Consider the following 25,938-nt stretch of genomic DNA (forward strand, 5'->3'; position numbering starts at 1 on the left):
AGCCAAAAAACTGTAATATATTGGTGGATATGAAAAGTGTAGGGGGAAAGTTTGTGGATGGTCTGGAGGAAACATGGGTGGCAAATCAAAACTTTTAGAGGTCTCATTAAGGAGTGATTAAAAAGTCAAGATGATAGCTACAATGTTGCAATAGAAGATCCACTTGTTTTTTTATGTGGGATGCAGAGATGATATCTTAACTTATTTTTATTATAGTCTGTATACACCCCTGGGCTGGCTCATTTTTCAGGATTATAAACGAACAACTGTAAACCTCTCAACTGTAAAATAGTTGAGCATAATTAACTCAAGCAAAGAAAGCTTAATTAGCACGGGGGTCTAAGAGAGTGATACCACCCTGGGGATGGCTGGTGGCTTGAGGGCACTCCCTCTGCCTTGTTAACTTTTTAGTCCTGTGATTCTTTTTTAACTCTGATTTTTTTATTTTAACTTTTTTCTTAATTTTGTTTTAATTTATGCTTTTATTCATGGGTTTATAATGTTTTGTTATGTTGTAAACCACCAAGAGTCACTTAAGTGATATGGGTGGTATAGAAATGCAATAGATAAATGTAATCTAAGTATACATACGCAGGTTTCTTAATAGATCATAAACTTTCCTAAAAGTAGTGAAGTCTTTAAACTTAGCAAGAGCTGAGGTGGCGCAGCAGTTAGAGTGCAGTACTGCAGGCCACTTTAGCTGACTGTGTTCAGCAGGTCAGCGGTTCAAATCTCACCGGCTCAAGGTTGACTCAGCCTTCCATTCTTCCGGGGTAGGTAAAATGAGGACCCAGATTGTTAGGGGCAATGTAAATATATATATATATATATATATATATACATTGCTTACCGGTGTACACCACTTAGAGAGTGCTTGCCTTAAAGCGGTATATAAGTCTCATAAATAAATAACCTTGCTAAAGAAAAGTACAATATATAATATTAGTACCTGGAGGAACTTTATAATATTTCCACTCTAAATTTCTGTGCAAAAGATTGTTTCATCATACATGCACGAACAGCATAATCCTATCTAAATATAAAGTGGTAGTATAAAATACAAACTGCTGGAAATAAAGAATATTTTTTCTTCATAATTTATCATAACAGGTTATTCACCCTCCAGGTAGTTCTCGACTTACAACCACAATTGAGCCCAAAATTTTTGTTGCTAAGTGAGACATTTGTTAAGTGAGTTTTGCCCCATTTTATGACCTTTCCTGCCACAGTTGTTAAATGAATCACTGCAGTTGTTAAGTTAGTAATGCAGTTGTTAAGTGAATCTGGCTTCCCCATTGACTTTGTTTGTCAGAAGGTCACAAAAGGGGATCACATGACCCCAGGACACGGCAACTGTCATAAATATGAGTCAGATGCCAAACATCTGAATTTTGATCACGTGATCATGAAGATGCTGCAATGGTCATAAATGTGTAGAACAGTCATAAGTCACTTTTTTCAGTGCCACTGTAACTTTGAATTGATTGTTGTCCATTCAAGTTGTAACTTTTGAATGGACTAAATGAACTTTTGTAAGTCGAGGACTAGCTGTTTTGAAGTGATGCATAATTTGCTGTATTATCTCCAAGGCGTACAATCAGGTAGTTAATTTCAGAATAGACTTTTTTTTCTCCATCTAGTATTATCAAAGTCTGACAGTTTTGAAAATCGTCTAATCTTTCTAGAGATTCCTTTCCTTCCTTTATATTGGTGAAATGCAACATACAATTGCTATCAACATCAGAAAAACACTTTGAAATGAATATTATGAGCTTTACTGGTTTTCCTTTACAATACCTTGAACAAAAAAAGGAGCAAAGGTATAAAGGAAGGATCTGAAATGTGTTCACTGTTGTAATATTTCAAAAGCTTTCATGATCTGTATGACTAAAGACTATAAGAGAACATAAACAATGATATGTTTCTTAATAAGTAATAATTGTTCCTTCACATCTGTGCAAACTATTAATATACACAATCTAAAATAGAATCCAAAAACTTATTTATAGGCAATGTTCATCCTTCTCCAGAGAGAACTTGTATGCAGTTTGGGGATTTTCTTGGATTCACAGCTCCTGCTTGAAGAACAAGTGGCAGCTATGTCCTTTGTACAAATCCATCTTGTATGCCAATTGTATCCATTCTTGGATCAGGAGGCCCTTCTCATGAGTCACTTCTCATCTGAGTTACTGAAATATTCTGTACTTGGGATGGTTTTTGAAGACCACTCAGAAGTTTCAGCTGACGCAAAATGTGATGGCATGAACATTTATAGCCTGGCCAAAGTGTGTCCATCTAAAACTTTTGGCACATGAACTAGATGTAATTCAAGATACTGGTTGTCATGTACTGTATTAAGTTCTCCATGGTATGCAGCCTTGTTATTTAAAGTTATCACCTTTCTCCCATGATTCTGCCTGTCCTGTAAGATCTGATAGAGATGGCATGCTTCAAATCCCAATTTGGGTCTCAGAGATGGCATGCTTCAGTATTTCCTTTTGAAACAGAATACTCTCAGATAGCTGAACAGTCCTAATTCTGATTTCTTTCAGAAGTGACTCTTGTCCCAGGCATTTGTCTAAGGCAGGGGTAGGCAACCTTGGCTCTTTTATGACTCATGGACTTCAACTCCCAGAATTCCTGAGCCCGCATGGCTCAGCTTGGAAACCTCTCCATTTCCCCTCAGCATGGCTGGCTCAGGAATTCTGGGAGTTGAAGTCCACGAGTCATAAAAGAGCCAAGGTTGCCTACCCCTGGTCTAAGGAATGCTGTGAGCTCTTTGCATGATGTTTTTCAAGTTACAGAAAATTTGTTTTTTTCTCTATTTTCTTTTGTCTTTAATTTTGATTGTTATTGAGTTTTATGTTTTTAATCTCTCTGCAAATATCATTAACGAGTAAAATAAATACAATTTTATTCAAGTACTTTTCAGGGAAGTGCATAGAATCACCAAATACAACTATATACATGTTTTCAAATTCTATGTTTACCATTGTTGATTCTCTAGTATTGTATGTAAAGATGCAACTAATTAAAAAAAACTTAACGACTTTAGTAACATAATTGTGATCTTAAAAAATCCATATGCACCTATATGTTTAAGCAGAAACTAGCTCTTTTTCAGTGAAATTTGGTATCTTTTCCATCTAAAGGAGTTGTTATCCTGATTTCCATCACAAACTAATGGGTGCATTAGATACTATACATTTCATAATTCTTGGACATTCTGGGATATTGCACTTGCTATCACCCTGCCCCAACTATTTAAAGTGTATATAAAATATGTAGTGAAGGATAAAAGTGCTAAATATGTACAATTCATCCTCACAATGAAACTGCATTTACTACTGAACAGATTTGCAACAGGACTGCAGTATCAGAAAGGTTTATGTTTTCCTTTGTTATTAAAATATGGAGCAGAGCAATGAGAAAAATGATAACATGGACTTATGAATGAACACATGCAAAGCCAACAGAGACCTCTATTCACAATACCTCAGGACTTTTTTGTCAGGTGCCAGCTACACTCAAGAACTAGAAGATAAAGAGGATATTTTGCTACTCATAAAAACATCTCTCCTAGCTTAAATGCCAGGCTGAGTAAATCAATAGATGGAGGGCTTTAGATGTCATGACCCAACATGAACGATTGACTATATTAATATGTTGGAGTTTTGAGGGACATCTGAAGGTCAATTCCTTCCATATTCAAACTTAGCAGGAAGCTGTAATCCAAACACACCCAAAAAGGGATTAGAAGAACACAGGCAATGATTTGTTTCTGCCAAGCTATGCCAAACCTTTTAAAGGTGAGTTTGTTCCTCTGCTATGGCTACAAAGTGGGGAATTTCTTTTGAATTCATTCCAATATAGACTTACATGAATCCTTTCTTTCTTCGAATATCAAAAGAAGGCTGGACCACTAAGCTGTTTCTCTCTGTCTGTCCATCCCAAGTGGCAATGTCAACAAAGCAGCATTAGGGTACTTTCACTTACTCTGCATACACAGCCCATCTGTGCAGTTCTTGGACTGCAAGACAAGGCCCTCACAGTCTCTGCCGCCGTTCTTGGGTGCTGGTGCGGTGCAGTCCCTCCTGCGCCAGTGGGTACATTCTGTTCCACATGTGGACCATTTACTCCATGCTGTCCACCTCCCATCCACTGTCATAAGAAAATGGAAAAATGTAAAGGCAAAATATAAAGACAAAATGAGGTGGGAGTGGGAAAAATAGAAAATATTCAGATTAAAAAAATGATTTTACATGAAATTCTATAAGGAGCTTGCTTATTGAAAATATAGATAATAGAAGTCCTTTCCTTTCCCTTTCATCTCTCCCTCTTCCTAGACAAAGTGATAAATTTCAACTTAACTCTGGTCAGATCATTTGTATATAAGTAGCAGCTTCCTTTATTTGAATGCAAAGTTGAACTCCTAGGATAAAATCTGACTATAGAATCTATGTAAGATGAAATCCTTTTTATCCTATTGCCAATCACAGAACTGCAGAGCACCATAAGAATCACCTAGCCCAACTCTTTGCAATATGCAGTAAAACCAATAAATCATCCACCAGAGGTAGCTGTAGAGCTTATGTTTAAAACTCTTCAGAAATGGAGAACTATACTGATCCAAATTTTTCTTTTTGGTTCTGAAAGATGTTCTGTCTTTGATGTTTTCTCTTTAATGCATTTCTCCAGCATGCAGCAGCAGTAGAGATGCAGTAAATCGAAGAACTGATGCTGTCATTAGAAATGGTGCCACTAGTAGATCATATGAGGTTTACTAATCCAAATTCTGGAATGTCAACAGGAATGTTAAAACGCGTGTACTTCAACTGGCTGTCTGAGGAATTCTGGGAGTTGAAGTTCACACATTTTAAAATTGTTGAGGTTGAGAGACGTTGCCATAGATAATAACAACCAATAAATTGCCGTGCAGATGTTTTAGTTCATTAAATGTGAGTAGGGATGAAAATTTTGATTCACCTGTTTTCTTCTGTGACATCAGGAAATACTCTTAAGTAAGCAAATTAGATATGTCCCATTGTGTCAGTAAAGATTCAAAGATTTGTGTAATTCTACCTACTCCACATGAGCCGAGGTGGCACAGCAGTTAGAGTGCAGTACTGCAGGCCACTTTAGCTGACTGTGTTCAGCAGGTCAGCGGTTCAAATCTCACCGGCTCAAGGTTGACTCAGCCTTCCATCCTTCCGGGGTAGGTAAAATGAGGACCCAGATTGTTGGGGGCAATGTAAATATATATATACATTGCTTACTGGTGTACACCACTTAGAGAGTGCTTGCACTTAAAGCGGTATATAAGTCTCATAAATAAATAAATAAATCATGATATAAAGCCTGCAGTTTATTATTGTGTTCTAATCAAAATACTGCATTAAACAATCCTAATGATCAGTATTAAACATTGATGGTGGAATAACATTTCTTAAAATAAAGAATTATACCTTCCATTCTTGTTCAGCAATAGTCATACTTTACTCTAGAAGCAATATTCCTTCCCAGGTTCAAATCTAGAGGTTTCCCTTAGCAAAATCAAGTATAAACCTGCATGTATGATGGTCAAAAAGAAATGATACTAGTGATAAATAGAAAGTTATGAGTCCAACATACTGCAGTATGTCCAATGTAGAACTCATACTGAAAAAGGAGATCATTTCAGACCTTAAGAATATGGAGATGGAGGTTTTAACAAAAATATTATCAAGTTTCACAAAATAAAAAAAAATGCTATCAGTTTGTTGATTTTAAAGTTATTCATTTATTGTCCATTGTCTAATCTGGGCGAAAAGAAAAATTCTGACTATCTCACCAGTACCCTTTTCCTATAATGCAGTGGTTCTCAACCTTTTTAATGCCGCGACCCCCAACCGCTCATAGGTCGAGGATTACTCAACCGGTCGTAAGTCGAGGACTACTCAACTGGTGCAGCACCGTTTGCAGAATGGGACTTTTGGCGGGCTCAGCAGGGCAGAGACAGCCTGGACAATTCCTATTGGCTTTTGAAAGCCAATAGAATTAGACTCTATTCAAGAGAGTCTACTCTATTGGCTTTCAAAAGCCAATAGAATAAAAGGGAGTAGCACAGCTAAGGAAAAGGGGGAAAAATGGCGGACTGCGTTGTTTGGCGACCCCCATGAAATGGTCGTTCGACCCTAAATGGGGTCCCGACCCACAGGTTGAGAACCACTGCTATAATGTATGTTAATGTCTCCACCTTCTGAAGAACCTTCTTGGATAACAAGGAAAACTTTTTCAAAGAAAAAAAAACAAGAAAGTCTACTTGTCTTTTGGAAAAGCACTTTTGGGACAACCATGAGTTGGATAATTGAGAATCTCCATAGACATTCCCACCTTCTTGTCCTATTAGGATTCTGCATGGTAGTACACAATGAAAGAAGCTTTCATGGGAAATTCATGGATAAACAAGAGGGAAGAATAGTATAGCTATAAGCAAAAAGAAATATGACACAGGGATTAATAGAATAATTGGGTAGAAGAGCTGTTAGATAGCTTCTGCTTTTCCTCCCCCCAGATCACTACTGTATTCCCAAAACCCTACATCAAGAGAAAATAAGAGAGGAAGAAGATTCTTCTCTTTAGAATTCCAAAAGCCAAGAGTCATAGTCTTGCTGATTCCACCTGCTTCATATGTAAAAAGTTACTTAAAATTGCTCTAAGAGCATTCTGAAAAGTCCTTCTTCAAGTGCATCCCTCAGAAGAAGTTAGATAGGTAGTCACTAGAATTCTATGCAATAAAGACTTTAAATTCTTTGTTCATTTGGTATATTATAAAAACTTAACAGACAATCTCCTTACATCCCAACATGGTGTTTGGTTTGACACTGGGCTAGGGAGATGCCATCCAGTCACATATTTCTCCTCTGATCTGATACAGACACCTAAAATAAATATATGCTTACTGAATTGATTTCCCAAAATATTCCCTATTAAAATAATAGGTTCAGACAGAATTCAACAGATCCGCAGCAAATTCTTACAGATAATAGATACAATTTCTGAAGTTGCTTGCACTGTTATGTGCTTTTGTCCTTTAAAATCTATATTTTATTCCTTACTTTAATGTAATGTTGTAATGTTGAGAAGCATGCAGTAACATGGAACCTTGAATTTGTAATGTTTCAAGGGAAAGTTTAATTGATATCAAGAGCAATAGAAATTTAAGAAGGGGCAACAAAATAGATTTTCCTCCAACCATTACATTAATACTATTTAGATCACTATTGCCAAATAGATAAAGGAACATAGCTGGTGATAGAGAAAATGTTTTGTTGGTGTAAAGAGTGAATCAGGTTTTGAACTAGAGAGGCACGAGCATTATTTGAACTTTCTGTCCTTTGAATGAATTCAAATAACTTTCTAATCCATCTAAAATGAATAGGGTGTATTTTGCCATCTTAGTGAATAAGATCGCAGCCAAAGACATTCTGAAACATATTATTAAGAGACTTTGCACATTTTTTGTTTTTAATGTTAAAATTCTGTTATTTTACAACAGTTATAACATGATAATTTTATGTATTTATTCATTTATGTATTTATTGCATTTATATGCCACCTGTCTTCATAGTGACTCTGGGCAGTTCATCAAAGAGGTCTCCAACTTTTCTCGGTTGGCGAACTGGAGGGAAAGGGAGGGGAAAGCATTTTATGCACACCCGCATGCACAAACATAAATGGGGCCACAAGTACGCACGATGCAAATGGGGCGGTGCTAGCACCCGCGTGACACTCACTAGCACCCCATTTTTGCTGCATGGTGCAAATGGGGGTGAGCGTGCACACACATGTGTACCCCCTGGCCAGTCTGTTCCATGGCCCGCTGGCCAGGGCCCAGTAGTGGGTTGTGGCCCACCGGTTGGGGACCTCTGGTTTACAATAAATACAATAATCCAACTCCTTCAGATAATATTTTTACTTTTAGTAAAAAAATCATATCTTTACCTATGTGTAAGCTTACTAATACATAAAAACATGTTATTATTTAAATGCAGAATTTTTAACAGATCCAAGGCCTAGGTTCCCAAGGGTCTAAATCTTGACTCATTATGTAAGTGTTCAGAAATACAACTGCAATGTGAGGCAAACATTGCATAATAATAGTGCTAATTATTCAGCTTATTTGTATTTCAATGGCATAATAGAGTTTACTTTAAAATTAAAAGTAAGAAGTCATCATTTTCATCCCCCACACTACCACCATGAAAAGAAAAAAAAAACAAGACTTATTCTAGATAATATTGCACCACAGTGATACAACATACCTGGACATAATGTAGTACAAGGTATTTTCTGTAAATTCTGGCCTTCACAGAAGGTTCCCCCATTCAGTGGTGCTGGATTGGTACATGTTCTTGTACGCTTCTGAGAGCCTTTTCCACAACGGCTGTTACATACTGACCACTCTGTCCAAGTTGACCATCCACCATTGACTGAGAAGTGAGGAAGTTAGGAAAATGACTTAGATGAAGAACTGACAATTTATTAAGCCTAAAGTTTCCAAGCCTTTCTATGAATTAAGCATTTGTTTGTTAAAAAAGGAAAGCTTATGTATTTCTTTTATGCTTGCTTGGACTTCAAAAATGGATAATAAAAAAAAACAGCAGTTACGGACTGCTGGAAAGATAATTGATCACTGAAAGACGGAAGACATACTTCTTCTTGTAACAAAGTGCAAGAACCTAGTGATGAAATTCTGTTCTTTGAAAGAAATTTTGAAAGCCTGTTCTTTATCATGAAACTGAATGAAAAGTGATGGAAAATGTAGGAATAATGGTACTGCAACAAATTGAGAACTTTGGATCTTCTTTGTGGACAGAGAAAATGAGAATAAGTGCAATCAAGCAGCAGTTATTTATCTCCTTTTTGCTACCTCTCTCTCTCTCTTTTTTCCTACTCTACCTCCAATTCAACAGGAAAGACGCCAAGCTGATCTCAAAGGCTAAGTATAATATGTGTCCTTGTTCTAATTGCAGGCAGATTGAAAACAGTAAGGCTGCCTTATTCAAGCTGTCTCAGTTTTAATCTTTTCATAAACACAATGAAATCTGAAAGCATGGACATGGAACTTGGGCTAACATTCCAGTAAAATGAGGGGAACAAAACTCAGAAGTCTGTGGAGTTTTTTTCCCCAGCCCAACATGTTTTAATTAACTACAAAACAAAGGATACTCTACTTTCATTATAAATTGCCTACATTGTTTCTAGGCTTCAACTAAACATACAGAGCAGAATAAAGTAGAATTCAACCCACTTTAGAAATCAACATTTCTCATGCCTGCACAGATTTAATTTTGTTTATATGTAAAACAAAAATCTATAAATAGCCAAAATATGTAACCTGATAACTCTCTTACCATAGACAATGACAGCAGCAGTGGTGCTCTTCCTTTTTGCCACAATATTTTTGGCAACACAAGTATAATTGGCTGTATCAGAGAGACGTGCTTGCTTTATGATCAGGTTGTGGTCAATAGTGATATAAAAATTTCGGTCTTCAACAGGATCTATCACCTCTTCATTTTTCAGCCACTCAACCTGTTGAGAGATTCACAGATATGATCAGATACAGCATTTTTATATGAAGCACTCCACTAAACTATATTTTTATTACACGTTTTTATGTTCTTTGACAGATTAATAATTCTCTCAAAGTTTATATGTTACATATACAAAACAAGTAAATAAACACAAATACCATTTAAATACAAATACAACAAAGACAGCTGAGAAGTCTTGATTTAGATCATGGCTGAGCCCAACATTTCTACTGTTAAGCAACACAGTTGTTGAGTGAATTGTGCCCCATTTCACAACTTTTTTGCCACAGTTGTTAAGTGAATCACTGCAGTCATTAAATGAAACATGTGGTTGTTAAACGAATCCAGCTTTGCACATTGACTTTGTTTATTGGAAGCCAGCTGGGAAGATTAAAAGGTGATCACATGATCCCGGGACAGTACAACTGACATAAATACATGCCAGTTGCCAAGTGCCCAAATATTGATCACATGACCATGGGGATGCTACAAAGTATAAGTGTAAAAACTGGTTATAAGTCACTTTTTCATTGTGGCTGGAATACTGAATAGTCACTAAACAAATAGTTGCAGGTTGAGGACTACCTATAATGATAATACAGGAAAAAATGTCCAGCTGAAAAGACCTGTAAGGTGTTTTTTTTTTTTTTTTTAATTTCAGGGATCCTTTCCAGAATTCATTGTGACAACTATCAGTGATCAATTGCCCTAGAGACATGAGGAGATCCCACATTACAAGGACAAATCTAGATTTCCTATCAAGATCCCTTAAGTATATTTTGAATCATAATTATTTTTATCCTACTTTTCAATAGGGGTGTGGTGGTTAAAGATGCTGAGTTTGTCAGTTGGAAATCTGGGTTTGAGCACCTTTTACTTGACCCAGTTCCTGACCGTTTAGCAATTCGAAAGCAGGCAAATGTGAGTAGGTAAACTTCAATGGGAAGATACTGCATTCCGTGCATCTCTGCATACAGTCATTCTGGCCACATGACCATTGGACAATGCTGGCTCTCTCAGCTAAGAAACAGAGATGAGTACTTCCCCACAGAGCTGGACACGACTGGACAGGGGAAAACTTTACTTTTTACTTTACCTTTCAGTAATGCTCTTTGGAAACTGAATAGTGAGTTTTTAAACTTAAAGAAAAATAGCATTGAGTGACCTTTTTATGTAAGTGATTCTTTGGTCCTTCCAAATTTTAAGAATGTTAACAGCTATTAGAGACCCCTGTGAAACCTATGTGGGTCATGATCTTTTGAAACAAATGATTTTTTCATTAATAACTTAGTAGGAACATAGGTTAAACATTTCACCAATAATGCATCTTGTGTGTACTTAAAATAAGATACTGTTTACCATATCTATATGGATCAACGTGACTCTGTTATGACTTGTGTATATACAATCACACCCTGTATTCATACATTTTTTTTAAAAAAAAAGGCATTCTGAAAGGCTGAAATTGTTAAAGATCTAAAAACATGTTTCCCAAGCTATATAATATTCCATTCATTTCTATCATAAAGAACCACTCCAGTCTCTTGGAGCTGCCTGAGGTAAGTTAGTCCACATAAATTGGCTGAACATTCAGTAGCTTATTTGCTTTTGAACTGAGCATGTTTTACAACCTGGGATAGATCAAAGAAGTTGCCTTCATGTCACTGGATCACTGGAATTTATGCCCAGCACTTTAATTAAATAAAAAAAATCCTGCCCCTGGCCAACCCAATGGAATACAGAAAATTTTCACAACAAAGAAAGACCTGGTTCATTCAGAGAAACATGCCCTTTACTCTAAACAGTTTGAACATCTGCCCAAAGAGATGGAAAGCCAAGAAGATTTGCTCCTCTGTTTTTTTAAATCACAAAAATGACTGTGATCAATCATTCATGTAGGCAATTGGGCCTTCTTCTGTTTTTGTTAAAGCTTGATTCTTTTCTGAAAGTGTGCTTAGTAAAATACATCCCATTTAAGATAGGAACATGAATATTCTATTTCATTTTATCACCTAAAACAAAACTTGGTTGCAAGTATGCAACTATCTGTTCTCATATCCATAAATTAGTGTGCATCAACTTAATATTTTGCAATATAGAATTACTAATGATTCTATGCACTGCATAAATGAATTGTTTCTAATGGAAACTATTGCATTTGAAATAGTGTGAAATTACATTAATTTTCAGTGATAAAGTACTACATGCAACCATGAATTAATGAATCTACAACCTTAGATTTTTATTACTCTGAAATTATAATTAATAACAAAATATTAGGCAAAGAATATTTCTTCATGGAAACAATCATCAAAACTTGATAGAGTGATTGTATATCAAACACATTCATCCTATACTTTAAGATAGTCCTTTCTATGCTTCTGCATCTACACAATTTGCACAATAGAACCAAAGGCAATGGTAGTATTCCTTATTGCACTCCTGCACTCATGTATTTTCCCTAATATCTTCCAGGATGTAACTCTCAAAATAACATTATTATATTTAGCCAGCTCTCATATAATTTAATATATATATTTTGGGCACTATCAGAATTGTCCTTACTGAAAGTAGATTCTACAGCAGTACAGCACTTAGATTCACTTTTCTGATGTGTTTTGGAGCATGTGCACATATATCATAGTGCCAGCCTGCAACTCTATAAACTATTTTTTTTTACATAATTACCCAAAAAGGATACACAATTTGCAGAAGATAACGTTCACCCTTGACATAATCACAGTCAATTGTTCCCTGTCCTACTTTCATACAGTGCTATAGCAACATACAGAGAACATGGACAATATGGATAAAGGTAGATAATTACCTCCTCAAGAAATAATGGTAATACAAGCCGTATGATAGGTACAGCCTGTGACAACACTAGGCAACCTTGACTAGACTAGAGGCAAGACCTGGCCAGCACTTGGGTGGGATTACACTGTTGGTCTACGATGCCCAAGAAAGGCATAAGTGCTTGAAAGTGTTGCAGATAGGTGCCATGTTTGTATTTTCACATGTTCTGAATGTCTTTTTTGTAGAGTGAAAATTCACTCTACAATTGTTTATTTCGCGAATGAAGGAAAATATACGTGTCATTTTTTTTACTTCCATGTACAAATGCTTTCTCGATGGCAGTCTGTGAAGCAGAATTTATCTTACTTTACTTTCTTAGGTTATAAAGAAAAATCTTACTTCTTTTTATTATATTAGCTCCCATACAATCTTATGACAAAGAAAAGCGAATCTGCACGGGAAAATGTGGTCTCTTGCATTTCAGAGATGAAGTAAGCAATGGGTATGTATAAAGGTCCTATCTTTCACAGTATAGATATACAAATAACAGCTTTTTTCTCCTAAATCATATAACCATTTAACCAAGTAGCCTAGAAATCATAGATGGCAAAGTGAATATTGATAAAAATGTGCATTGAATTATGAAGAATCTAAAGAATGGATAAAGTTGAGAACTTCTCTAATATATTGGCACAAGTTAAGAAGGAAAACTAGATAGTAATGCACCTTTTTTGTTTTCTGTGTTTTAAGGCAACCTTTCAAAGAACACTTGTTTTTTTCCCCTTTATAACATTTTTCAAAGCTAAATCCTTTTTCAGAGAGCTGTTAATATTTTCTTCTAAAACTCATCATATACTTTCAGAGAATGAGCATTCAAGTCGTTTTCCAATGTTTGATGTGCCTAATTTATCAAAGAAGACAAGCTGTTGCAATTAAAGCTCCTTACTGCGTTGATCAAAACCACAGGTCTTATTTGCAGGGCCTTTTAGAAATGAGTCAGTTGTAATGTCCTTGGTAATAGTACTAAATGTCAAATTAAAATTGCTTCAGCTACAAACATAACAACTGCTTCGGAATAAATACATGTCTTCAGTAAGGCGTTTTTTCATTTAAAGCTTTTATATAAAATGCCAATACAATTTGGAACTCCAAAAATATTGAGGTTTTATGCCTATGTTCAAAGAATGCACTGAAGCAAAATGTCAGATCATATTTTAGCACAGCATGCTGTGTGAACCCAGTCCACTATGAACCCACCCACACATATTCAGTATGTTTAGCCAAGCCATAAAACAAAGTTAATTGAGGAAACCACAGTTAAACATGGATAACCATGTAATTCATATTAAGTATTAAGCTTCCTTATACAAGCATATACAGTAAGCCATTTTTCAGCCTCTTTTGTGGAATTACTCCCAGAATATACAATTTATCCTTCATTCTTACCCTTCCCCAAGGCATTACTGCAGGCAGCCTAGTTGAACACAGGCAGATAAGGCAGGAGGATAGGGTGCGGTTGTGTGTGCGCACACCTAAGCACGGAGAAAGATCAGAGAAAAGTAGGCCCAGAAGGACAGATAGTGGAAGGCAAGAACAGTGGATGGATCAGCAGGGTAAAAAAGAGAGGGGGGCAACAGTGGAGAAGCACTAACAGTGCCAATTCTGAGCACCCAGCCCAGAATGACCACAGGGAGACAGCCGGCAGATGCAAGGATAGGATTGGCAAGGATGAGAGGGAGTGTATCCAGGAGCGAGCCGACAGTCAGCCCAGCTGATTACAGACAGATGGGATGGAAGGGCGGGGCAGGGCTGCATGCACACACACTCAGACGTGAGGGGAAACTGGGGAAAATACGACTCATGATGACAAACAGTGAAAGATAGGAGCAACAGGTAGATAAATGGAATGGAAGAGAGGGGAACAGCAGCGAAAGGGCACCTGGGATACTGGATCCTGACCCGTGGCCCAAAGTGAGTGCGGGGGAGTGGCTAGAAGGTAAACCAATGGCAACAACACCAGGAAGGAGAAGATGGACAAGGAGGGGAGGGGAGAGGAATTGTGGAACTGGAGTGCAAACAAAGGGAGGCGGGACAGTTAAGGCAATTACGGTCAGTCAGGACGAATGGCCCTATCACATGGTCAATGAGTAAGAAACTAGGTTATCAAGGCTTATAAGAGATCTCTCCACCCCAACACTTCACTCTGAAGACGCTGACAGTGGATCAGCGAAAGCTAAGTTTGTTTTAGTATTGTAAATAGTTGCTTTTATTGTTTTTTAATTTTTTAACAATAAACAGCTGATTTATATTCCTCCCGGAGTTCGAGGATTGTATATTATTGAACAGATATGCCCGGGATTCAGATTTTTACAGTCATTAAGGATAGGTATGTATGTATGTATGTATGTATGTATGTATGTATGTATATGTATGAAGAGATTTTGCAAAAATGGAAAAGTATAGAGGTAGCTAGCAAATAGTGATGCAAACTAGATTCCTTTTCTTATCTCATGTACTTAATTTCTGTTACTATTTCTCATTTCTCTCTTATTCCAAAGGAATAGACCCAAGAGAAAGAACATGGTGTTGCACATAGACAAAATTCTACATCTCTCTATGAATTTCCCTTTCATAAAATGGTAAAATGTGGACTAGATAATACTGTTAGATGGATGTATAAGTGGACAAATGTCTACCAAAGAGTGCTAATTAATTCACTCGCTTCATCTCTGAATGAAGAATAAATTGGAGTGGCACTGGCCTCTGTTATTCCATGTTTTTATCAATTACTTGGTTGAGGGTACACTTATAAAGTTTGCAGGGGCAAAAAACTGGGACAGTTGCCTAATAGCTCAGATGAAAGAGAGAATATTAAGAAAAACATCGACTTGAGCTTCCGGTGTGAGGCGACGGCGATGGCGGCTAGCTTTTAGCCGTCCAGCTGGGGAAGTGTCAGAGCCGCGGAGCGCAGCGTGCATCAGCTGGCCCGCGGCTCGAAAATCCCTTCCCGGGCAAAGGGAAGGGACAGAGAGTGCAGGGATAGAGGTAGAACCCCTGAACCCCCTCTGGATTTGTTTCTAGAGGGGGTGAAAGGAGTGTTCCCTCGGAGCTCCTGCTGATCTCCGCCTCCCAGCTGTTTTTGCTTCCTAGGAAGCAAAAGAAACCGCCGCTTCTATCTCCGTGTTTATAGCATTCTGGTGAGTAATTTTTAAACGGACGGAGCAGTTTAAAGGATTTTTTGTTATAATTTAGGTGTTTATTTTTTTTATTTTTTGATTTCTACTATTATTCCTCCTTTTTTTGTTATATTAGTGAAAGGATTTAAGATGGCGCTTTGAAAGTGTCGGAGTTTTTTTTTCCTTTCTCTTTTGTTTTACTTTCCCTTTTTAAGGACTGGTTTTTGCTTTTACTTTTGCTTTTGGCTTAGAATTTTTTCTTTTGAATTGTTTGCTCTTTTATTTTTTATTCTTTGGATTTACTCTGGACTTTCAAGGACTATAGTTTCTCTCTTTTTAAAAATTTTTTTTCTTTTTTTTCCCTCCTCCCTTCCTGGCTGGAGGGGAAAGGGAAGTGACAATTGTGCTTTTTAAAATGGCTTCAAAGAGGCAGCAGCCTTCCTCAATACCCAAGGTTATTTCTTCTCCTATAACTTCCACTGCACAGCTACAACAACAATCTAAACATGTACCACCGGCTCAGCCACCACCCTCCCCTCCTCTATCTGGACTTTCAGCACAAGAGGTTAGAGGCATAATGGGAGAGATTGTAGTTCAAATGAGAGAGGAAATGAATCAATTTGTCTCACAGATTAAATCAGAAATTAAATCTGATCTCAAAGAAGAGATAACGGGGATAAAGACTAAATTGCAAGAAAACAATAATGAATTACGACAAGATATACTGGCAGCTGTTTCAGGTTTGGCTACTGTGGTGGTTAAGCTCGATGCAAGGCTTGAGGAAGTGGAAGACAAAGTTGACTCTTTGGATGACAAAATTCAAGATGTGGAAAGGAAGGTGGACTCCTCACAAGAAGATATTTTGATGTTTCAGTACAGACAAATGGAGTATGCCCTGAGGATCAGAGGCCTCAAGGAAGATGTGAATCAAGATCTGGTGGAGGTGGTCCTTACTGATCTGGCGCTGGCCTTGGATATGGATAAAGGAGAATTACAGAGAGAAGTGGAAAAAATTTATAGGCTCAACTCCTGGATTGCTAAGCAGAAGAACTTGCCTAGAGATGTGGTGATTTATTTTACAAAGAAGTCCCTGCGGAATGAGATTATACAAGCTTTTTACAATAAAAGATTTCAGATTGCTGCCCAAGATGTCATCATTCTAAAGGAAATCCCATCCAAAATTTTAAGAAGCAGGAAAGACTTTGCTTTTTTAACCAATGAGCTTAAAGCTAGATCGATGCCATTTAGATGGGAAATTCCGATGGGTATTGTTTTGAGCCATGCTGGGACACGCTACAGATTGAACACAGTTGACAAAGCTAGAGATTTTTATACTTCGGTCCTGGGTGCAGGCTCAACCTCATCTGGTCGGAAATCTCTGAGTGGCAAGGAAGTTGAGCAGCAATCTGAGGCATTAGATTTGGTTTCCGCTGGGATGATAGAAGCTGTAAAGCAACGCCAGACGGAGGTTAAAGAGCAGAGGATGACCCGTGCAGCCTATAAGCGTAAAGAGAAGGAGCAACGTAAAAAAGAGCCTAAAGAGAGTTCTCCTGGAAGTGCATCACCGCCGGTGGGAGGAGCAAGACCCAAGAGTTATGCAACACACGCAGCTCTTTCAGAGTTTGATGGTGTCTTCTCCAGGCTGCGTGCCAAGGGAGATGGCAAAGTTTTTGACCTGGAATGTTAATGGATTGAATTCTCCTCAGAAACGCAAAAAAATCTTTTATTATTTGAAGCAACATACTAATGATGTTATTTGCTTACAGGAAACTCATATTTTACTTAAAGATCAGAAATATTTAGTTAATGCTCGTTTGGGATCTCATTTTATATCTTCTGCTCCTGGGAAGAAAGGGGGAGTTGTTATATATGTTAAACAAAACCTACCAGCTTGTCTGGTAGAATCAGATCCCCAGGGGAGATATGTGATGATTGAACTTGGTATTTATGGTAAGAAAATACTTATAGTTGGACTTTACGCTCCAAATCAACAACAGGAACAATTTTATAAGCAGTTACATCAAAAAATAACATTGCTTGATTATAGATCAGTGGTATTAATGGGTGATTGGAATGGTGTCTTAGATATACAAAAGGACAAGAAAGGTTCCTCTCCTTTTCTTAAACAAGCAAGGCTACCTAAAGCCTTTTTTGATATGAAAGAAGACTGGGAATTAAGGGATTATTGGCGGGAACGTAACCAAGAGGAGAGAGACTTTACTTTTTTTTCTGATAGACACCAATCTTTTTCAAGAATTGACTTTTTCTTGATTACCACGGACTTGTATAATAAAGTAAAGAATGTTAAGATTTTTCCTAGATCACTGACGGATCATAGTCCAGTTTGGATGGAGCTGATTCAAGAGAAAGAGGAAAGAAGATCCTGGAGAGTTAATGAAAATTTGTTTAGACAAGAGAAGAATGTTCAAAAATTAAAGGAGTGTTTAAAGGACTATTTTGCTTTGAATATGTACAAGGGGACTTCAATGTCAATGGTATGGGATGCAGGTAAAGCATTTATGCGCGGTGTTTTGATAAAAATGAATAATTTTTATAAGCGAAATCAGATTCAGAAACGTAGAGAACTTGAAGATGAAATTAAATTAAAAGAAAGGGCTTTGATTCTAAATCCTTCTGATGAAAGTACTAAAGAATCTGTAAAGTTATTAAGGTCACAATTTAATATGTTGATAGCAGATCAAGCTGCAACCAACTTATTATTTATGAAACAAAATACATTTTGTAATGCTAATAAGCCGGGGAGATGGTTGGCTTATCAATTAAGAAAGAAACAGAGACAGAGAATAATAGAGAAAATAAATTACAAGGGTAAACTAGTTTCTCAGAAGGAATTAATTAAAAAATCTTTTTTGGATTATTATCAAAACTTATATAAATCTACTAATGTACAATTGTTAGATATAAATAAATATTTAGCTGAGGCAAGTTTTCCTAAACTGACTGAGGATCAGAAATATGAAATTAATGGCTTAATTACTAAGGAGGAAATTGCCTCAGCAATTCAACAATTGAAATTAGGGAAAGCTCCGGGTACGGATGGGTTAACAGCTGTTCATTATAAAGCTTTAATGGAGGAGATGATACAACCATTAAATGATCTTTTTAATGGTATCTTACAGGGTTTAGAGATTCCTCCTTCATGGCGTAGTGCCTTTATATCATTGATTCCAAAGGAGGATCAAGATCTTACTTTACCAAAAAATTATAGGCCTATATCTCTTTTAAACGTGGATTATAAGATATTTGTAAAAATTTTGGTAAATAGGCTTATGAGGGTGGTGCATCATCTTGTGCATAAAGATCAATCAGGGTTTATAACAGGAAGGTATATGAAAAACAATGTTAGACAAATTATTAATCTATTAGAATACTTAGATAAGAACAACCAAGTTCCTGCAGGGCTCATATTTTTAGATGCTGAAAAAGCATTTGACCAATTGAATTGGCATTTTATGCTAAGAGTAATGGAAGAAATGAATTTTGGTGAAAACATATTACAAGCCCTTAAGGTAATATATCAAAAACAAACAGCACAACTTATTGTTAATGGAGGTCTTTCGGAGGTTTTCACAATAGAGAAAGGTACTAGACAGGGGTGTCCTTTATCGCCATTGTTGTTTGTTTTAACATTGGAAATATTATTGATCAAAATTCGAGAGTCTCAGGAAATTAAAGGAATATATGTTAATAAAAAAGAATATAAGTTAAGAGCTTTTGCGGATGACTTGGTTGTTACTTTGTCGCAACCTGATTATTCTGTAGTAAACTTATTACAGTTGATTCATCATTATGGCTTGGTCTCGGGTTTTAAGATTAATGTAAATAAGACCAAAATTTTACCTAAAAATATGTCTAGTCAGGAGAAGCAGATTTTGACTAACCTGACGGGTTTTGAGATTGTTAATAAGGTAAAATATTTGGGGGTGATGTTGTCTGTTTCTAATGTAAAATTATTTAAAAATAATTATGAAAGGTTGTGGGTCAGGGTACAGAAGGACTTGAAGAACTGGGAAAAGTTGCAATTATCCCTCATGGGAAGAATTGCAGTGATAAAAATGAATATTTTACCCAAGTTTCTTTTTCTGTTTCAAATGTTACCAATTTTGAAAAATGAGATTAATTTAAATGAGTGGCAGAAGGGTCTTAATAAATTTATCTGGGCAGGGAAAAAGCCAAGGGTTAAGTTTAAAATTATGCAAGACTTCCGTGAGAGGGGTGGACTTAAGGTACCAAATTTGAAATTATATTATGATGTGGTGGTTTTAACACTAATCAGTGATTGGGTAAATTTGACAAATTCTGAGATACTTTATCTAGAGGGATGGGATTTACTTTATGGGTGGCATGCCTATTTAATATTCAATAAAAAAATGGATTGGGCTTTTAAATCTCATATCTTAAGAATTTCTTTACTTAGGATTTGGAGAAAATATTATAAAAGTGATTTCAAAGTACCATTATGGGCTATACCTTGGCATGCGATAGAAGCAATAAAAAGAGGGGTTAAAATGGATATGGTGTCTTACAGACAGTTACTTAAATGGGATGGACAAAACTGGCAATTAAAATCACGGGAAGAGTTAGCACAAGAAAACTTTATTTATTCTTGGTTCCAATATAGGCAATTATTAGACAGATGGAAGATGGATTGTAAGGTGGGTTTTCTTAGAGAAGATGAAAATCTTATCAAGCAAGTGAAGGATTCAAGACAAACCCACATTAAGAGAATTTATGCGGTTTTAGTTGAATTGGATTCAGAAACGGAACTAATTAAAGATTGTATGATAAGATGGGCGCAGAATTTTGGTGAGCCAGTCTCATTGGACACCTGGGAAAATATTTGGGTGAGAAATGTCAAATTTACACAAGCACAGAACTTAAGGGAGAATTTTTATAAAATGTTTTATAGATGGCACCTTGATCCACAAAAAATGTCTTATATGTACCCTGACGTGCAACCCAAATGTTGGAGATGTGGTTATAAGGAGGCTTCCTATTATCATATTTGGTGGTCATGCAGAGAGATAAAAGCATTTTGGATCAAAATATGGTGGAATATCCAGAGAATTTTTAGAAGGAGGGTAAAATTTACTCCGCAATTATTTTTGTTAGGTATTGTTACAGATTGTGATACAAAGGAGGTTGTTTTGATGTTAAATTTGATTACAGCCGCTAGGCTGTTAGTAGGACAATATTGGAAGAAGGAATCTTTGCCTACATTGCAGGAATGGTTTCTTAAAGTAGCTTATCTGGCGGAAATGGCAAAGATTTCGGCTTTCTTAAAGCAACAAACGCAAGAGAAGTTTCTTGCTGTTTGGGATAAATGGATAAAATTTATACAATTTAGATTGGGTATACAAAAATATTATATAGTTTTTTCATAAGTTTTATTTTTATATATATTATAGATAATCTTTTTATATATATAAATATAAAGTTCTTAATTTAATTTTTATTTTTACTTCTTAAGCCTATATTCTGCTCTGGGAAGCTCAGGGGGGGGGGAAGGGAGGGGGGGGTTTTTTGGGAGGGGTGGGGTTTTTTTTTTTTTATATATATATGAAAAAATAAAAGATTCAGTAAAACTAAGAAAAACATCTATACCAGATTGATAAATGGACTGAAATGTATAGGATAGAATTTATCAGGAGAAAAGTAAACAAAAGGCAATATGACATGAAACCAAATTCTTGTGGGACTGTCCCTTGGTTGTATCTTCCCTTCCCTTCCTGTGAGATTTGGCAGGAGAGACAGGCTCTGGTTCACATCCATTACCGAGGGTCATCTGGTGAGTCCCTGGAAGAAACTGTCATGGTTCCTCTGGAACATCATTCCCTCAACAGTTGCCCTCATCTTACTGACTTTCTGTAAGGCTTTAAAGACAGGTTCTGAGGTAAGGACCCATGGTGTGTGGATGAACCCATATCATAACTGTCTTTTCATTGCATTTTGAGAGTCAGGAAAGTCCTATATAATGTATTGCAAGTCCTTGCATGATATGCCATACACTAAATAAATAAAATAGTTATGTTGATTATTCCGTTTGGTTTTATCTTGGCTGCTATCTTGGTGATTTATTCATTTATTTGGTATGTTTTTATCTTGTTTTTATTCCCTGTTAGCCACCCAGGTCATATAAAAATAAACTGAATAAACACATAAAGCAATGTATAAACTTGGTAGAAGAAGGATGATTTATAAAAATAGAAAGAAATGTGGTTCCAATATAGACAAATAGTGGATAGATGGAAGATGGATGGTAAAATGGGCTGGCTTAGAGAAGATGGAATTTTTTTAAAAGAAGTAAGAGACCAAAGGCCAACCCATATTAAGAGAGTTTATGGGGTTTTAGTGGAATTAGATTCAGAACCTGAATTAGTTAAAGATTGTATGATTAAATGGGCACAGAATATTGGTGAAACGATTTCAATGGATATTTGGGAACTTATTTGGATAAGAAATGTTAAATTCACACAAGCGCAAAATTTAAGAGAGAATTTTTATAAGATGTTTTATAGATGGCACCTTGACCCAAAGAAAATGTCCATTATGTACCCTAATCTACAGCCGAAATGTTGGAGATGTGGATACTTGGATGCTACCTATTATCATATTTGGTGGACCTGTAAACATATAAAAGCTTTTTGGATTAAGATATGGTGGAATATTCAAAGAATTTTTAAAAGGAGGGTAAAATTTACGCCGCAATTATTTTTATTAGGTATTGTTATTGACTGTGATGCTAAAGAGGTTACATTGATGTTAAATTCGATTACAGCCGCTAGGCTATTAATAGGACAATATTGGAAGAAGGAATCTTTGCCTACTTTACAAGAATGGTTTTACAAAGTTTCGTATTTGGCAGAAATGGCAAAGATTTCGGCTTTCTTAAAGGAGCAATCTCAAGAAAAATTTTTTGCGGTATGGGAAAAATGGATAAATTTCATACAATATAATTTGGATATGGAAAAATATTATTTAGCTTTCTCATAATTTGTAATGAATGCTATTTCTTTCTTTCTTTCTTCTTTTTCCTTTTTATATATATATAATTTTTATGTATTATTATTCATATATATTTTTCGTCTATTTTCTTCCTTTTTCTTTCTCTCTCTCTTTTCTTTTTTTCATTTTTTTATTTTTTTTTTTTTTTTTTTTTTCTTCTTAGTATATATTACTTATTTTAAAGTTTATGTTATGCATATTATTATTATATATATTATTATTGTGATTTTTAATCATTATTATTAACTATTTTATAAATTGTAAATGTTATTTTTAAAAAATTTGTTAAATAATCCTATATCCAGTTCTGGGAAGTCGGGGGGGGGTGGGGTGGTTGGGGAGGGGGGGGGTGGATTTTTATTTGTAAAACTTTTGAAAAATTTCAATAAAATAAAAAATAGAAAGAAATGGAGCGATGTCGTGAACAATGCTAGTGTAAATGAGATTTTTATATCCCCTTCCTTTAATCTCTTTACTTTTACTATTTTAGTCCATTTAGATGCTTTGCATAACATACCTTTAGAAAATAGTGTGATAGGTGTGTATATTTATAAATAATTAGCACATATAGAACCAGCTATAAAGAAAGGTGATGGAAATGAACAGGCATCTGTTCAAAATGCTTTAATTTGGATTTCTGCACTGTGCATGAGATTAGACTTGGTTAACTGAAGTGCTCGTTTTAATTTTATGAAATTTTGCTATAAAATTATGGCTATAATTATGATAGATGAAGATACTATCTATTGTTACATGTGCAGGACTATAATCTACATATTTTTAATTATTTTACTATTTAAGAGGTGACAGTATGGAGAACAGAAGTAGATGAGAATCCCACAAGCTCATTCTGTAAGAAGCACTATAATATCGATATTATCATGCAAAGAGTCAATACTTGGTAAACCTTTTGAGTTTGTTATCCTGGTAAACAATTGGAGGAAACTCTACTTGATCAGGAACTTCAAAAAACTAATTAAGGCAAAGACTGTAGCAAACTGCTTCAGTATTGTTGCTGAGAAAATTACATTACCTGACCATGAAGTTAACTCGGAGAAGACTTTACAGGGAGTCTACAACTTTTCAACAGTTCATTTAGTTATAATGGTACTAAACAAAGTGACCGTTTTTCACACTTGCAACTGTTACAGCATCCCCTTGGTCATGTGATCAAAATTCAAATGCTTGACAACTGGTTCATATTTATGATGATTGCAGTGTCCCGGGCTCACAGGATCAGCTTTTGCAATCTTCTGACAAAGTCAATGGGGAAGCCAGATTCACTTAACAACCATGTTACTAACTGAACAACTTCAATGATTCATTTAACAGTTGTGGCGAGAAATGTCATGAAATGGGGCAAAACTCACTTAACAAATGTCTCAATGGCAACATAAATTTTGGGCTCAATTGTGGTCCTAAATTGAGGACCATCTGTACTTATTTAAAAGATACCATACATCCAGATGAAACAGAAAACCTGGACTTTAATATTATTATTTCTCCAGTAGGTCTTTGCAAATCTTTCTTGCGTGCAATTCTGTACCTCTTTTTCTGTACTAGTAATCAGAAAAGGAGCCAGTTTGGTGTAGTGGTTAAAGTACTGGGCTAGAAACCAGAAGCTCTAAGTTCTAGTCTCGCCTTAGACATGAAGTCAGCCTAAGTCAGTCTCAGCTTTAGGAAGAAGGCAATGGCAATTCATTACTGAAAATGCAGCTAAGAAAACTGCAGGTAGTCCAGGTAGTCATCAAGAGCCAACAGTGACTTGAATGTGTGTGTGTGTGTGTGTGTGTGTGTGTGTAGTGGGCGGCATATAAATTTGATATATATAATCTGAGAGCACTCAGATCTATTTCTCTGTGTCAAACTAGGTCCGTCGTCATCCCGAATGAAGAAAGACAGGAACGCAGGAACGTAGTGCAAGTTAGGTAGTTTAATGCCTAACAAACAAAGTCAGCACTGGGAGTGGTTTGCTCCCAGTGCTTGTTATAACAGTGCCACACCCACAACCCCACCCTCCACCCAGAAACCACCATCTACCCGGCTGCCTTTAAAAGTCCACTCATCTGGCCCCAGCTCTCTTCCTGCTGAGCCCCGCCTCTCTGTCCAGCTTTTTGCCTGATTAAGGTGGGGCCGTTTGCTGCTGCATTGTGTTCAGGCTACTTCAGCAATGGTGAGTCAGCAAAGGGTGGGGCTCCCTTGAACACCCCTTTGCTATCAGTAACAGGCTGGATTGAGGGACTAATATTCACGAATGAAGGTGAATATATGGATCCCAGAATAATGTTGCAGGATCCAATCTGGGTCAGTCACTGGGACCAGAGGTTTAGTCTTCTGAGCTTTTAGACTTGTATTGGAAGTTCAGGGAAGTTTGCTGAAGATGGGCTCCAGCATGAATACGAAAGCTTGGAGGACTAAACCTCTGGTCCCAGTGCCTGACCCAGACTGGATCCTGCGACTAATATCCACTTTTAAAAAATCCTTAAAGCACATGCTTTTAATGTCTTAATTTTTTTACTATAAAATGCTTAGGGTCTTTGGAGTTAATGATAGAATTAAGTCAAACAAAAATATAATATTTAGTGAACACATTTGAAACTTGTTCATGGGTATTGTGCATTCTTATTTAAAAAATGCACAATCCAATGTGGCAGCAGTTTAGAGGCTTTGCACTTTGTTCTTTTTTTTCATCCCATTCCCTTAGCGGGAGACAGATGTGTTGTCTCTAATTATTCACTGATTGGCATCAGGAGATATATTAACATAATTGGGGCATTTGTTCTAATTAGAAAAGAGAACCTGCCACATGTCACCCAACATGAAATGTGAGGCCAACTGCCTCAACAAGAGAGAAAAACACACAACTGTCACAATGACTCTTTGTTACAGTCCTAAACTGATCTTTATTTTTCAGAACATTATCCTCAAAAATTAAATGCTAAAATGTGTTCTATGTACAAATAGTAGCAGACAAACAGATAACATTTCCCCCCCTTATATATAAGTTTTGGCTTCAAATATTAATTGATTAATTGATCAGCTTAAATACCTGAAATTATTAATGTTTAAGCAACATTAATATAATTTAAGTTCACAAGGCAGAATGGAAGAGTAGGAGAGTAATAAAAAAAATGGCTCAGAGCAATTAATATTTATTAAATTCACAAACTTAATTTATGAATGCATTAATGTTATTTTAAAATTAATGCATTACCACCGTACATGCTTCAAAACTAATTTGGAAGAAGTGCTTGGTCAAGCATAGGACCTCTCTCTGCTCTTAAAGCAGCCTGATTTTTTTGCAAGCTTCCATGTCAGCCTGAAAAAATGATGCACTTGCTTAAAGAGTCACCATAATTTTA

The 25,938-nt window shown here is 36.2% G+C and overlaps 1 protein-coding gene across 2 annotated transcripts in view; it reads right to left on the reverse strand.

Annotated features, from left to right (window-relative positions):
* Positions 1-25,938, reverse strand: part of UNC5C (unc-5 netrin receptor C) — a 361,800-nt gene that overhangs the window by 68,191 nt on the left and 267,671 nt on the right. For both annotated transcript variants that reach the window (XM_039322862.1, XM_039322861.1), the window contains exons 5-7: positions 9,396-9,576; positions 8,304-8,471; positions 3,997-4,161 (exon numbers count right to left, since the gene is read on the reverse strand). In XM_039322862.1, the coding sequence (XP_039178796.1) occupies positions 3,997-4,161; positions 8,304-8,471; positions 9,396-9,576 (514 nt within the window). The remainder of the gene's footprint in view (positions 1-3,996; positions 4,162-8,303; positions 8,472-9,395; positions 9,577-25,938) is intronic.

This window comes from Crotalus tigris, unplaced genomic scaffold (genome assembly GCF_016545835.1).
Source record: "Crotalus tigris isolate CLP2741 ecotype Arizona unplaced genomic scaffold, ASM1654583v1 scf7180000024151.2778019, whole genome shotgun sequence".
In the NCBI taxonomy this organism is placed as follows: domain Eukaryota; kingdom Metazoa; phylum Chordata; class Lepidosauria; order Squamata; family Viperidae; genus Crotalus; species Crotalus tigris.